The sequence below is a fragment of the Lampetra planeri genome, chromosome 5 (assembly GCF_965212315.1).
Source record: "Lampetra planeri chromosome 5, kcLamPlan1.2.h2, whole genome shotgun sequence".
NCBI classification, from domain to species: Eukaryota; Metazoa; Chordata; class Hyperoartia; order Petromyzontiformes; family Petromyzontidae; genus Lampetra; species Lampetra planeri.
The window spans coordinates 4190479-4206126 of record NC_136111.1 but is presented as its reverse complement, the minus strand read 5'-3'; the positions used below and the strand labels follow the sequence as shown (position 1 = coordinate 4206126).

The following is a 15648-nucleotide window of genomic DNA, read 5'->3' as shown; positions in this document are numbered from 1 at the left end:
TTGTTGTTGTTGTTGTTTTCTTCCTCTGTGTTTACTAAAAGCGCAAGCGCCCTCACAGCTCGTCATGCAATTCCGGGGGTCCAAAATTCGCGAGAACCGTCCCGACGGCAATGTGCCGTATATGGGGGGAGGTACCTGAAAGTTGGAGAGACGGGGCCCGCTGCAATGATCCGGTGGTGCCTTCCTGAGAAAACAAGCATCGTCGTGATCATAAGCAAATATTGTAATCATGGTCGACATTTCGCTGCACACGCTGCGAGTTTGCCCAGCTGAAGATTAAGAAGCACGTGGAGCGAAACGTCGGACATCGTGCCGGGCAAGGCGCAGGTACAACCCGACAACCAATTCCAGAGCGTCATGGGAACGTGGAATTTTCCACCAATAACAGAGGCGAATGGCCTGTAATCTCCCTTCCTCCTCCTCCCTCCCTCCCCCACATGAATTAATTTGAGCAAAATCTCAGCGAACTGTAACCAGCGGCAGACAACGGGGGGCACACGTTTTTAAATCGGGCATTTAATAGGCAAGGATAACAGATGCGAATAAATAAAGGAGGGGAATTAATTAGCGCGTGGAACGTGCGAAAAATCAAACGCGGGGAAGGCGTCTCGGGGAGGATGGTGGGGGGGGGGGGTTGGGTGGGGGGGGTGTTGGGTGGGAGGTAGGGGCCGTTCTTGAAGTGTCGGTGCATTGGAGAAGAGTCGGTGAGAAATCGCCCTTTAAAGTCAAAACAATCAAAACTCCGACTCCTGCTCGGGAGAGGAAAGCGCAAGGGTCAGTGTTCACTTAGCGAGGGGGGTTTGTACTCCCGTCACATTCCAGCTCGAGTCAACGACACCGCCTCGTGCGATGTATTCGTCGAGTCTTACGTGGTCTGTGGAGATTCATTTAATCGTCGTCTCGACGAGTCTAGACGACTAAAGCGGGCAAACGCAGAGTCTGACTTTCCGCGTTATAAAATGTTGGTTTGTGGAGCGTGCAATTGTCTCGACGCCCCCCCCCCATTCTCCCCCCACACCTCCCCCTCCACCTCCAATATGACCAAGCCCAGCCAATCGGTGAACACGGTCGCGTTAATGCACGCGGTGGATTTGAACACGAGGCGTCAGTCCTCGCGTGTGCTGTCAAACTTCGCGGTGCACCGTCCGTCTCCGATTGCGCTATCAAATTACCATGGGCCCGCGTCTCCATTGAGTCACCTCGTTAGCCTCCACCTCGTTAGGCTCACGCTTTGGTCTCTGATGGGCCAGCGGCCCGTTGGTCACCGATGATGATTTGTCGCCCATCAACGCACGCCACCGTCGGCTACATTTAACGCAGACGCGCGCACAGAAAGCTCCTTCGACGAATACATTCGCGGCACTGAATTTGTCAACGGCACGAACGCCGGTCCCGCGCTGGGTGGCCACCCATCCCTCGATGCCGGTGACCCTGAGGGCGAGTGATGGAGAGAGATCCCACGTTCCTCCTGTGAGCTCCCGTCAAAGCAAGAGTCATCCGGGCCGCCAAAGTTTCGGGGTGGTATTTATTTTAGACCATCAACACAGCACCACGCACAGAGACGCGACGGCTTGGGAACAGGCATCCTCGCGACGATCTCCACCTGATCCACCGACTCTATCCCTCCAAAGCGACCCCGGGCGTCGCTCGCGGTGCCAACTCGACCGAGTTCATAGGGCCGAGGCGGTTACTGAGATGGCGGCGGAGCTCATTCGATTTACTTAATGGAGAAAATCAAGACTTTACGATGTTTAATTGACCGTGGGTTTATATTTTTCTCCTCCTAAGCCTGCCCCATTGCGTGTGTACGTGCGTGCTCTTGCATGCGTTGGTATGTGTTTCATTTCATTGTCTGTGTGTGTGCGGTGTGTGTGTTGAGTGTGTGCGTGTTTGGGTTATGGGGAGCGGTGGCGTAGCGGTTAGCGCGCTGCGCTACCAATCCGGTCACCCGGTTCAATTGCCGCTCACGGGCAACACCAGTGGCGATTATCTGAACCGGTGCTGGGCCTCCCCTAGGTCGACTCAGCATCAAATTAGTACCCAGTGTGGTGTGTAAAGCTCGCCACTAGGGAGACAAAGACGGTCGGGCGTGGTGCTGGCCACCCACCTCGTTGTGTGCCGTGCCGGCCTTCATAGGTGCTCGCTAACCGCACTTGACCCAACAGTCTGTGTGCGCTATACCGTGGATCTTTGTCTGTGTTCACTGAATTCAACAATCCCATTTTCACACCTCCCAGCGAATTTCCTCGGCGTTACCCTCATCACTTTCATTCCATTGTACGTTTGCTTCAGATTTTTGTCGTTTCATCTCCACGTGCATAATTACATATGCTCACACACACACACGTGGCCTCCTCGTGCATTATACATGAGCTCCGTTAACTTTGAACATTCATCTCCACGAACAGGATATAGAAGAAGAAATTTCCCACATCAATAGCGACAGCAACAGGGGTTGGGGAAGGGGGAGGGAGGTGGGGGAATGCCATTCCATTGTTATTCTTTCCTGATAACTGTGTTTTTAAGTTGTTGTTTTTTCTTCAAAAGGGCAAGAGAGAGAGAGAGAAAGGCGCGTTGTGCCAGATTTCACAGCGCGAGCTGCCTTCAAGCAAACATTTAAACGGCCCCGCGTCGTCGCGAGACACCCTGCAAGCACGCACGCGCCCGCTTTATCGATCGCGCAATTTCCTTTTGTGGAGCTCACGTCTCTCTCTCGTCTTGCCCTTCGAGATTGTTCCCTTGGGCGCTCGAGTCCTTTGCCTTGGCAGCATTAGCAACATTAGCAGTCCCAACAGCATCAGTAGCAGCAGCAGCAATAACCACAGCGGCAGCCTGCCTCTGCGATAGCCGTAACCCCATGGGCTGTGCTCGCTGCCTATATCTGGCGAGGCTGCGGTGTAACTGTGGTCCTTTGAGTTGTATATTTTGCAGTTGTAGTCTTCTTAGAGTGTCGGCGAAGGGGGGGGGGGCGCGTGGAGTTTTAGTCGAGTCTCAGTCGGCTCGATTTAAAGCGGTCAAGTTTTCAGTCGACTGTTGTTGACAACGCCGTGGTCTTAAATAGAACAACAACAACAAAAGGTTTATATTGGGCGACGTCGCACGGGCCACAGTCCTTCGTCGCAGCACGTGAAGAGGCCAGAGAGGGCAGCCTCCCTCCCTCTCTCTCTCTCTGCGCCGTGAAGAATGGCGATTGTCCAAAATGTATCCGATTTACAAACGTTTCATTTCTAAGACCGCAGTGTTACTGACGAATGCGTTGAGTGTCGTTGTTGTTATTTGTTCAGCAGCAGCAGCGGCATCACCAACATAATTTGTTCCTTAATACAGGTTGTTTGGGGTTAGATCGCGTAAATATATAAATGTGTCGTTAAAACCGCCACCACCCGACACAGCCAATTAGTAAAGTTTGTCACGTAAACGCAACGTGGCCAATTCGTCACTAGTACAGCCACACCGGTGTGCTGGAGAGCAAATCCGCAACATTTACAATCTCGAGTACGACGCTTCGCCAGTAATTACAACCAATGTGTTTAAACTCACAATCTGTTCCCACTGCCATTCGCTCAGAGCCCGTCAAGTGAGCACACGTGACCTTCGTCGGTGCCCTCGCGGCCTCGAGCAACGGGCACTGCGTAGACTCGCGCGAGGTGGTGACTCTCTGCTTCATCCCCCCCCCCACAGGAGCACGACGAGCCCATCCTCAAGCACCTCCTGGACGTCACCGTCTCGCTGTCCGAGGACGAGGTCCCTCCCGTGAGGCTCGCACGGCAACAAACCCGGCAGTCGGAAGCCGGAGCGCATGACAGTCCGGTGCACGCACACATCACGGCACGCACAACAACAACAAACAACAACAAACAACACCAGCCGCCATTCACCACCTAAGTGTCGGGTCAGGTGCACTTTGAGGCCACGTGAAGTGTCGAAGGCTCGCTGCTGGCAGGAGGTCAAGGGACAGACACCCAGGTGCCATGGGTTGACCGACTGAGATGACTGGCAGACGCGCCAGTTGTGCCATGGGTTGACCGACTGAGATGACTGGCAGGCGTGCCAGGTGCCATGGGTTGACCGACTGAGATGACTGGCAGACGCGCCAGTTGTGCCCGCTATTGTGCTAACTACGCTGCACTTTACCCGCCTGGCGCTCCGCTCGTTGTCGTGAGCGTCGCTCCTCTGCCGCCCGTTGTTGCCGGAGGGCGGCTGCCTCCCAACTGCCCAGTAGCAGCGTCCTTCACGAGCCTCCTCCAGCACGCACAACCCGCATATCCGTCGCTATGACTTAGCCTGCTCGTGTGACTGACTACGCGACGCCACTGCCACTCACGTTACCGGTAACGATCACACTCGGGGTGCGACCAAATCACCCGCAATGCGGGCCCCGATCTCGCCCCGATCTCGGAAGCTAAGCAGGGGTTCGAAGCCTGGCTAGTGCCTGGACGCATCGATCGCGTACGCACGAACAGGCTTGCCGTAGGCTGCTTCGGCGCTGTGCATAGCGGGGCAGCGGGGAGCAGTGAAGCAGCACCAAAGGCTGTCCTGCGCGGCTATGCTCCCTGCTGTTCATCGAGCCGTACCGACCAGAGTGGTGAAGTATGGTCGTAAGGACATATACAGCATGGGGGGGGGGGTGGGGGACTTCATCCAGTTTACACGCATCCACGTCGTGTGCCCTCGTTTTAGTGATGGGGTAAATGCCCCACTCCCCCCCACCCACCCTCTCCATTTATATTGGTTATGCAATCGCACTGGAATATTGTTTGAAGCTAAATTGGCATGGACTCCAGTGGGAAAGAGAGAGAGAGAGAAATATAACTAAACGATCAGATTAAGCGACTGTGCAGCCTGCATCGTGACAATAGTGGAGCTGGCGACGGGGCTTAATCAGATGGAGGAGCTGTTCCTATACACAGACAAAGATCACCCGTATAGCCTTAGCAAACTGTCGGGGCAAGTGCTGTTAGCGAGTAGCACCTATGAAGGACGGAACTGCACGTGAGGGGGTGGGTGGCCAGCACCGCGCCCGACCGCCTTTGTCTCCCCCAGTGGCGATGTTTACAAACCGCATCAGGTAATCATTTGAGGCTGAGTCGACCTAGGGGGACGGGAGCAGGACGGGTTCAGATCATCCATCACCGGCGATGGCCATGAGCGGAATTCGACCTCGGATTTCCCCAGCGCGCGAACCGCCACACGACCGCTCCCCGCTCAAACACCTCCACACACTCACGTGGCGCACACACATGCAAAGCGCAATAGAACATAATAGCTCGCATCCCATTTCCAATCTGCTGCTCGATGAAGGCCCCTCCCCATGCTGCGTCAGTCCTGGGGCTTGTTGAGCATCCTTCGCCGCGCAGGTCATTGCGTGGTGGTGCAGGGCGGTGACCCAGGACAGCTTCGGGTGTCACTCGCCGCCGTGGCCGGAAATCTATATCGCTCGGGTCACCAGGCTCATGGCACGTTGCGCCAACCGCTGCTCCGCCGCTCCTTCCCCCACCCACCCGCCCACTCACCCACCACCACCACCAATGCGTGGACACGGCCGAGGTTATTCCATCTCGACTTGGCCACCCGGTGCGATCGATGATGCTCTTCCGCTACCCGTGAACAAGGTTAGCAAGACATATATATACATTTCTACAGAGTCTTGAAGAAAAAAAACCTCTTGCGGCCGTTTCTGCCACCGGGCTCGCAAGGCCGCGTGCGTTCGTTCCGCGATGATGTCCGACGTTTCGTACACACGCGCCGGGAGCTTCTTTCCTCGAGCCGGGGTCGAACGCATTCTCCCACGCCCATCGAATTCCGTCCCCCCCCCCCACCCCCCCCCCCGAAGAAGCAGCTCCATGGCAGTGGTGCGTGGGTCCGAAACGTCGGACGTCGTTTTCGAGGAGACCAAACACGGGTCGGGTGGAACCCGCACGCAGCGCGGCCGCGAAAAGTCCTCGCGGCAAACACCGCCGACCCACCGCGCCGATTAATCGCGGTCAGACGGGGGGGGGGGCGGGGCGGGGGGGGGCACGTGCCCCCCGCGGCTCATTCCTCGGTCTAAAGAGAAGGAAGACGCCGAAGGGTGGAGTGGGGGGGTGGGTAGCAGGGGATGAGATGGGGGGGGGGGGGGTGAGATGGGGGGGGGGACGAGCGCGTGACGGATGTGGCGGTGTTGTCGATCCCAGCTGTGCAATCGTCGCAGGCGCAGAGTGTTTGTGTGTGGGGTGGGGGGGCAGCTCGTTGTTGCGAGCTGCGCGTCAGCACTTGTCCGCGTGTCGCTGCTCGCGAGCTGCGTAGCGAGCGCCACGCGGCGCGCGGACAAATCGTCGTGGAGGCAGCGTAATAAATGGCGACAGGTGGTGGGCTTAATTCAGCAGCGGATAGATCATGGCTGATGATGATGATGACGACGACGATCGGCGGTGCGCGTCTGCACTGTGGAGGCGTGGGTTGGTGGATCAACACGTGGTGTTTCTTTCTTCCGAGGTGCCCATACACCCTTGGCTCTACCAGGAGATGGGGAAAGGGGTGGTACGGCAGAGTGTGGACTAATATCATCGGTACCTCCCGTATGGGATAGGGTCTTGCCCCCTCACACGCTCGAGTTATCTCCGACTGCTCCAGTTTTCCTCCGACCTGTATTTATATACTTTCATTAATTTGTTGAAAACATTATTCATATGTCGAGGACTGCAGAGCTTGGGCAATCGTTCCTCGTGCCAACTCCACCCGTCTGGCTGCTGTTGCCTTCCACCTCGTGTCTGCGGATCCACGGCGATTGTGCGATGCGGTTTTGCACGAACACGACTCTATGTAAAACTAAACATCATTATTAGTAGTGGTATTATCATGCATCTGCTTTATATATGCAAACACATGCACACCGTGAGCTCGTGTGGCAGGTGTTGGCTGGATTGTTACTTCGCAGGGCGGGTGAGAGGTGGCAGTGGCTTGGGGGGGGAGGGGAGGTGTGGGTTGTCTTCATCCCGCAGTAGACAGAGCACGCACGCACACACTGGCGTGCGCGTGCCATATCACAAATCCGGGAGCCCATCTGTTGGCACGGCCGAGGATGGGGCGCTCCTGCAGGGTCATTGCAGTCCGTTGACAATTAATTTCACGCACGGCTACCTGATCCCATGTAGATCACATTACATTAAATAGACCTCGGCGTCGCTGGCATCCGTCCAGGGTACAGTGGCCCACTTTTGCGTGTGGTGTGGTGCAAATATATGGTGCATGTCTACACACACGCACGTTGTATTGTGTGTTCGCGCGCTGCGCCACGACCCGGGTTCGATTCCCGCTCACGGTCAACACCGGTGACGATTATCTAAACCGATCCTGGGCCTCCCCTAGGTCGACTCAGCCTCAATTGAGTACCTGGTGCGGTGTGTAAACATCGCCACTGGGGAGACAAAGGCGGTCGGGCGTCGCGCTGACCACCCACCCCCTCGTGTGCCGTGCCGGCCTTCATAGGTGCTCGCTAACAGCACTTGCACCAGCAGTGTGTTGAGGCTATAAGGGGGATCTTTGTCCTTAGTATTTGACCACACTTCGCCATGCTGGTGAGTGCGTGTCGGTGTGCCCACTACGCACAGCTCCACGCGGAGTTGGAAGTTCCCCAAGCCGGCAGGACATTATCCAAATGGTGCTGTGCATGTTGCGAGTGTGTGCGGGGAGACAAAGGTGGCCGGGAATTACTCTAGCCACACCAGGGTCGCGTGGGGCCGTCCATAAATGACGTCACGCACCTAGGGGATGGGGTCAGACATTTGTGACGATGTGTGACGACGGGGGGGGGGGGGGGGTGACGTCATATAAAAATGCGCAACTTTAAATAAATATAGACAACATGCTCTACTTAATTAAATATACTTTTCAATCAATGTTGTCTCCTACAACATCAGAGTGCAGCGCCACATTAAATACGCAATACAATGACAATAGTTTAAAGCGATTTGAAGCATGTTTTATTGGGGGGGGGGGGGGGGCAGAGCTTTGTGACGTCATATTTGAGGGGGGGGTCTGACTTTTTGTGACGCCGTGTGACTGGGGGGGGGGGGGTCAAAAATCGTCCAAAATCGCGCGACGTCATTTATGGACGGCCCCCGTGCCACGTCTGTCTTGATAGGTGCTCGCAAACAGTGCGTGACCCCCGACAGTCTCCACGTGTACGCGGGGCGTTGACGTACGTGGGCAGTGGTGGCGTAGTTGTTAGCGCACTGCGCTACGGGCCCGTGACCCGAGTTCAATTCCCGCTCACTTTCCTGCTGTGGATTAAACAATAATCATCATAATAATCCATACAATGTAACCGGTGTTGGCCAAACATCCTGATGCTGAAAACAATATCAGCGGATTACTCAATTGGGATTCCACACCGGCATCGACATCGCCACCCCCAACCCCCACAACTGCCAACATTTGGGCAGGCACCTGGGTAAACACTCGTCATAATAGATCATTAAAAATAAATAATTACAGTCTACTTTCGATAATCCGGGATAATGTTTTGGGGGAGGGCAAGGGGTGACCCAGATGAAACAAGATAACTAGCGCGCCGCCTGCAAATTCTACCTTCACCAACGATGCAACGTCGTTGAAGGCGCGGTACAACACAATGTGGCCGCGTCTTAGTGTCACACATTTTTCATATTTGTTTCACGAATCGGTTTACTTGCCGCCCGCCTGCCCGCCCGCCGCCACCGTCATCGCGTTTGCCGTCACGTGACCCCGGAGTTCACCGACCCGACGACCCTCGACGAGTGAGGAGCGGCCGAACAATGAAACTTCCCGCTTCGGGCGTGTAAAAACAGCAACACAAACATTATCTCAACTTTATTTATATTTTTTTGCGGACCGGGTAATCCACCAAACGGATTACCGATTATTGAACTGTTCCAATCAGATGATTTAATTATTTATACTGCAGGAATCCCATGAGCTATAAAGCTATTTTTTTCCACGGATGTAGCGGTGGGCATTGCTGCTCTCTTCGCCAGGGTTACGGAGCAGATTCCGCACCATCCCCCCCAAACCCCCCCCAGGGTGGTAATTGAGAGAGAGATTTTAGTGGGCGGCCTGCGTCTTAGGAATGCCAAGCAGCAGCAGAAGCGGCGGAGTTTTGCAGCGCGGGGCAGCGATGGCGACAGATGCCATGGATTGGGTCCCACGCTGCCGGAGCGGCAGCGCAAGGCATCGGTGGGGCGGGGTTTGCGTGGGCAGCAGGAGGAGACAACGTGGGTCACAACGCACACCCCCAAACAAAAAAAAAGCCCGTGCTCAACGTGGGTTTAATTACCCAGAGCTACCGTGCACGTTACTTAACGTTTCGCATTGATTGCAGAACAGTGCCCTTCGTTCACGGGCGGCGGAGAGCCGTGAGTAGCGGTGTGGGCTAGCCGTGCGCCGTCATTGTCAAGCGCGTTCGTTGAAAGCGAACGCGGCTTTGGGCTCCCACGCAGACCAAGACCCGCTTTCACCTTCGTAGACGTCCGTTAAAGCGAATGCCATTCTTGTAGAGCAGGGGTGGGAAACGTTTTTTTCTGCCAAGGGCCATTTGGATATTTATAACATTATTCGCGGGCCATACAAAATTATCCACTTAAAAATTAGCCTGTTATATTTGGTCAAACATTGAATTCACTCACCCCTAATGTGATGGCTGCAACTGCTTCTCTTTGGTGAGGCGTGTGATGTTACCTGGTATTGATGGCGCTACTCGCAACTACTTTTCCAGGTTTGCTCCTAGATTTATTGAATTTCGAGTCCCGCCTGCGGTTGCCTTGGCAGGGCCAGACCAAATGATTTTGCGGGCCTTAGACGGCCCGCGGGCCGGACGTTCCCCACTCCTGGCGTACAGGGAAGCGTTTACAGTCGTCCTATTGACAGAGCTATAGAAACGGACGTGATACGTATTGTTTGATGTTGACTACCTCGCCTGGTATGCAGGAGGTCGTGGGTTCGATTCCGAGCCTGACGCCTGCTGTGCATTTGGAGTTTGCATGTCTCCCGCTCTCTCGCCCCGTGGTCGTATGGATTTTTCTCCGGGTCCTCCGGGTTTTCCCTCCACATGCAGAAACATGCATTTTGATTGATTGGCTGCTCTCCATTTCCCATGTGATTAAGCCACTTCCTTGACCTATCAATTGTGGTCGAGGTCGTTTCTGAAATATATCGACATAGCTCGGTGTGCCTTAGCTGGTAAAATAGAATAAATGTTTAGTTTATAGTTTAGATTTCAACAGAAATCTACCCGTGTGGAATGAGGTCCCACGCTGGTGGAATGACGCCTGATGGGAAATGTGGCCTGGAAAAATATAGCGCGGGTCATGGAATACCACGGCGGTTAAGGCGGGTGATGATACGTGCAGAGATCAGAGATGCGAATGTACATCGACATGAAAGTACAGTTGCGCCAATTGAGTGCATGTAGGTTACGGCAAAGAGAAAAAAAAATAACAAACTTGCTGTAAACACCTGGAGGGGTCGAACACACCCGAGAAAAAACATAATTCGTGGCCGCGTAAAGAAGTCACATTTTGCGAATACCTGCAGAAATTTTTAAACATATAAGCATAGGTTTTACTCTTTCTGACAATAAAACAGGAGGTGTTAAGGTTTTGAAACACTAAATAGAAACCTTTTGCAAGGAATCATGTCTGCATTAACCACACGCGGTACTTGTTGTGAACATGCAAACAAACATGCTCTGGTCATTGAAACTGATGGGCCTACACCAGAGCCAGCCTTCTTTAGGGCCTGGTCTCAGCCTGATGGGAAATGTGTCACTGGTGAGGCTGGTGAGGCTGGTGAGGCTGGTGAGCCTCACCAGTGTCACGAGTGAGACTGGTGAGACGCACCAGTGAGAACTTTTTCATGTCTACAGAAAAAATGTCAGCTGTTCCGTGCACTAACACAATGCACGGAGTGCGCGTGGCGGTTAATTGGTCGGCGTGGGCGGATATGCGACGGTCGGACACGTGACTCGGTTCTGCCCTGCGCGGTTGGCCACATACGGTTGCAAAGCACATAAGTTCAACATACATAACAATAATCCATTGCCCGTTAATGGGTGCTGACTTTCCGCACACACGCACGCACGCAAAACAAGGTCGTCTCTGGTAAAACCCGGCAGAACGGTGGCCAAAGAAATGCCTGATGGATTGTGCCCGATAATGAACACAGCCCAATTTTTTAATATATATATAATACAGCTGATGGATATTATAGCTGTCCCTCTGCTATACATAACGGAACTAACCGCTGCCTCTTTGGCACCGCATTCGATGGAAGTCGATAGATTCAGACGATGACAAACTGGAATTTAAATTCGCCATCCCTGGAAAGATCGCGGCCGATGCTGATGATGATCACCCAGTGGCATGAGCCATGATTCGCGCGACGGGAAAACGGCATGGCTACAGCATTGTAAACGTCCCATTCGAAAAGATCGCGTTTCGCTCCGTGACTCCCTGCGTTTAAAAGTCCGGTTCATGTTCCAGGGTGTCCGATGCGAGAGGTTTTGGGGCTTCTGTTTGTTCTCTGTTCCACCAATAACTAAGGGGACGAATGATTGCCTATTATCGTGATGTCTCAAGAGTTTAAGGGACTTCAATTGATGTTTTTCTTAAGGTCAAAACTTTGTTGCGAAAGCCACGGTTGACCGAACGGTTTGTTTATCATTCTGGACACACTTGGAATTACAATCCAGTGTTTATACTTTTATATGGTGCCCGTCCTTCTGGAATTGTGGGGGTCACGTGGCAGACAGCTGCGGGCAAGGCAGCAATCATCCAAAGTTGTGCCGTACTTCTATGCCCCAGTGCCTGGCCAGCTGAATGAAGTATGCTCAACGTAGCCCCCATGACCAAATTCCAGCGTGCATGTGTACACGTGTACTCTGGAATTTGACACGCAACTCAAATCACAAATTTGGAAATGCAATCAAAATAATTTTGGCAACCCTTCGCCGTGCCAAACATCGGTGGTCGTAGCTGGCGAGTGTACGGGCGGTGCAACTGTTAGGGCCCAGGCACTGGGCTACAAAGATAGAGGGGCGAGGTGTACATGGGACAGGCGGGGTAGGGGTGCATTTAACTCCTTGCACCGGGGTCCCATGCTAGCCACACGACACCCTCGGGTTGCTAACTGTCCTGCTTTTCCCAGGTTCATTCTCAGTCTTCCCGGGACACTTGAAGCTCCCACACTCCCCCCCCCCCCACCTGTGTTTGTCACGTGCAGCTCTGCCTTCTCTTGGCACTGCGAGATATGTCTCTTGCTCCCACGGCACGCCCTCGGTGACTCGGTGGGATCGGCAGCCCCGAGCGTCGTCTGACTTCTTAACGTCCGTCGTCCGTAGAGAGCCAACGACCTCGCAGCGCCGCGAGCAGCGAGCCGCGGGGGGGAGGGGGGGGGCTCCAGGGCACTGCGCTGTAGCGAGGTGGTTAAAGGCGCCCCCCCCCCCGTAAGGAGGCCAACGCCAGGCGGGGGAGTGCGAGCGAGAGGGGCGTGATGCCGGGACTCACGGGGCGCGCGCGAGACCGTAACCTTGAGACGGCGGAGACGCCATCGGTGGCTCGGGGCGTGAACACTGATGATGATGTTCGGTGCGCGGGAGAGAGATGGTGGTGGCGGTGATGATAAGAAAGGTTAAGATGAGGTCGACGATGATCGTGATCAATTAATTTGACAAATATGATTATGCTGATGTTGAGGATTATGCGATATCAGTGATGTGATTGATGGCGATGATGATGACAGTGGTGAGGCTACTAATGAGGATGATAAGAGTGGTCATTATGATGATGATGATGATCAAATCAAACATGGCAATTATTATATTGATGCTACTGGTGAGGATTGTACTGATTATGATAACAATGGTGATGCCACTGATGATGATGGTCATTTACAGGTAGTCACTATGATGGCGTTGATGACGATGATGCCATTCACGGTGATGCGATTGATGGCTATGATGATGATGACGACGAAGGATGAGTGTTCCCATGAGCCCATCGCGAAGCTCTGATTTGCTGCACATATCCTGGGTATTTAATTGGATTTTTAATGGGATTATATTCTCTATTTTTATCCCGATCATCCGTCTCTCTAGCACTGTCCTTTCCATTACATTATATATATTGCGCTCCTTGAAATCTCACAAACCATCTCTCTTAAACCGATTTGCAGAGCAACAGAGAAATAGCCCGTTTCGCTCAATCCCACTCTCTGCAACTCTCTCATTCCATCACCATATGTTCGCCCTCTATCTCCTGTCCCCTCTCGTCCTCGCTTCTCCCTCTCTCTCTCTCATCTCCACTTGTCCCTCTCGCTCCATTTATTTCCACTCTGTTTCACTGCTCCCTCTCTCCCTCTCAAGCTCCTGGTATCTCCGCTCGCTCGCACACTCTCACATCCCCTCTCTCTCTCTCTCGTTCTCTTAATCCTACGACAGGTCTCTCGCTCCCTCTCTATCTCCACCTCCATCTCCCCTTCCATCTCCCCCCTCTCTCTCCGTCCTCTCTCCCTCTGTCTCCCTCCGTCCCCTGACAAGTTTCATTTCATAGATTGAATCACTTATTGGCATTCGTGAGGGTAATTGTTTGGAATTTCACAACGCAGACAATTACAGCAACTAACCCCGGTTATTGTTCGAGGTAGCCGGTGGCTAAGGAGACGACGATTATGCAGCACTGCGAGCGTGTGCATTGCACGCCGCTAATCGTGTGCGCCCGGCGACCCGAGTTCAGTTCCCAGCCACGCCTGAGTCGTCCGTTGCGAGCGGTGTCAGAAACCCGTCCTTCACCAAACTGTTGCACTGAGCGGCGTGGTGAAGTATGGACGAACAGAAAGCCACGACCGGCACGTGGGGGGGAGGGGGGTGTGGAGGCCCCGTCGTCCCAGCAGTAAATCGACAACGAGGCTGTACGCGTGTATTTTTTCTGCGGCGCGCAATGTGCGTGGTGCACGTGTTGTGTGAGCGACACCCGCGCACGTGGTGCACGTGGTGCACGTGTTGTGTGAGCGACACACGCGCACGTGGTGCACGTGGTGCACGTGTTGTGTGAGCGACACACGCGCACGTGGTGCACGTGTTGTGTGAGCGACACACGCGCACGTGGTGCACGTGGTGCACGTGTTGTGTGAGCGACACACGCGCACGTGGTGCACGTGGTGCACGTGTTGTGTGAGCGACACACGCGCACGTGGTGCACGTGGTGCACGTGTTGTGTGAGCGACACACGCGCACGTGGTGCACGTGGTGCACGTGTTGTGTGAGCGACACACGCGCACGTGGTGCACGTGGTGCACGTGTTGTGTGAGCGACGCACGTGTTGTGCACGTGTTGTGTACGTGTTGTGTGAGCGACACACGCGCACGTGGTGCACGGTGAACCATTGCGATGTATCGACGACGCCGCCTTACGACGGGACAATATATAATCAGCTGACATTTCAGACAATGGCCCTTCTTCAGATGGGAGAGGAGCGAGAGGAGAAGAGAGAGAGGGGGGGGGGGTAGCTGATTTGTAGTCGGATATTGAACTTTGCACCGCGGGTCCCCTAGAACACCACAAGGGCGTTTTGGAGACAGTTCACGGTGGGGGGGGGGGCGGTAGGGGCGATATTCATCAGTGGTGCTTTTTTTCCCGAGTGATGACCGTTCAACCCCGTTGCACTGACCGCTCACGACGCGCAGGCCTTCTGGTCCGCACTCGCCATGGCTGCCCCTTTGACGGCGGACAAAAAATAAAACCGCGTGCGTTTTCAATGCGACACCGCGGGTTCTTGGCGCCCCACGTCGTTCACGCATCCCCGAGCTTTAGAGGTGGCTGCGCACGAACCGTGGACGCGAGTCGAGTTCGGCGAACGGGCGACGCAGCTTTTTCTCATCCACGCAGACCATGTTGGGCCCTGTGGACAGAGAAAAGTGTAACACAAACATGACGAAATGTGCAGTGGACACTTCCGGGCGATCTGCCCCATGGATCGCGATGATGTGACGACGACGATGATGAACGCGTTTTTTTTTCAGGAACGCATCTGCCCGTAACGGGTCCAGGGAATATTCCTCTTATCTGCGTTCTTTTCCTTCCCAATCGCTCTCCCCCTCTCCCCCCCTCTCACCTCGCTCTCCCCCCGCCCTGCTCCCGCTCTCTGCCACGACGCCAGTCGTTCACCCTCGAGTTCCACTTCTCAGGTAACGAGTTCTTCTCCAACGCGACGCTCAGGAAGACGTACGAACTGCAGGCGACGCCCGGCGACACGCAGCCCCTCGCCTACGACGGCCCTGAGATCGTGGCCTGTCAAGGGTGAGTGCAGCGCCCAGCGCTCACCCCACGCTCGCCCCACACTCACCCCTCGCTCACTCCATGCTCACCCCACGCTCACCCCACGCTCACCCCACGCTCACCCCATGCTCACTCCATGCTCACCCCACACTCACCCCACGCTCACCCCATGCTCACCCCTCCCTCCCCCAAGCTCACTCCATGCTCACCCCACGCTCACCCCACGCTCACCCACGCTCACCCCACGCTCACCCCACGCTCACCCCATGCTCACCCCACGCTCACCCCATGCTCACTCCATGCTCACCCCACGCTCACCCCATGCTCACTCCACGCTCACCCCACGCTCACCCCACGCTCAC

The 15648-nt window shown here is 54.7% G+C and overlaps 1 protein-coding gene across 1 annotated transcript in view; it reads left to right on the top strand.

Moving 5' to 3' along the window:
• Nucleotides 1-15648, top strand: part of LOC144718696 (nucleosome assembly protein 1-like 1) — a 75163-nt gene that overhangs the window by 46455 nt on the left and 13060 nt on the right. Inside the window, exons 8-9 of the mRNA XM_078594152.1 lie at nt 3682-3753; nt 15168-15307. Of these exons, the coding sequence (XP_078450278.1) occupies nt 3682-3753; nt 15168-15307 (212 nt within the window). The remainder of the gene's footprint in view (nt 1-3681; nt 3754-15167; nt 15308-15648) is intronic.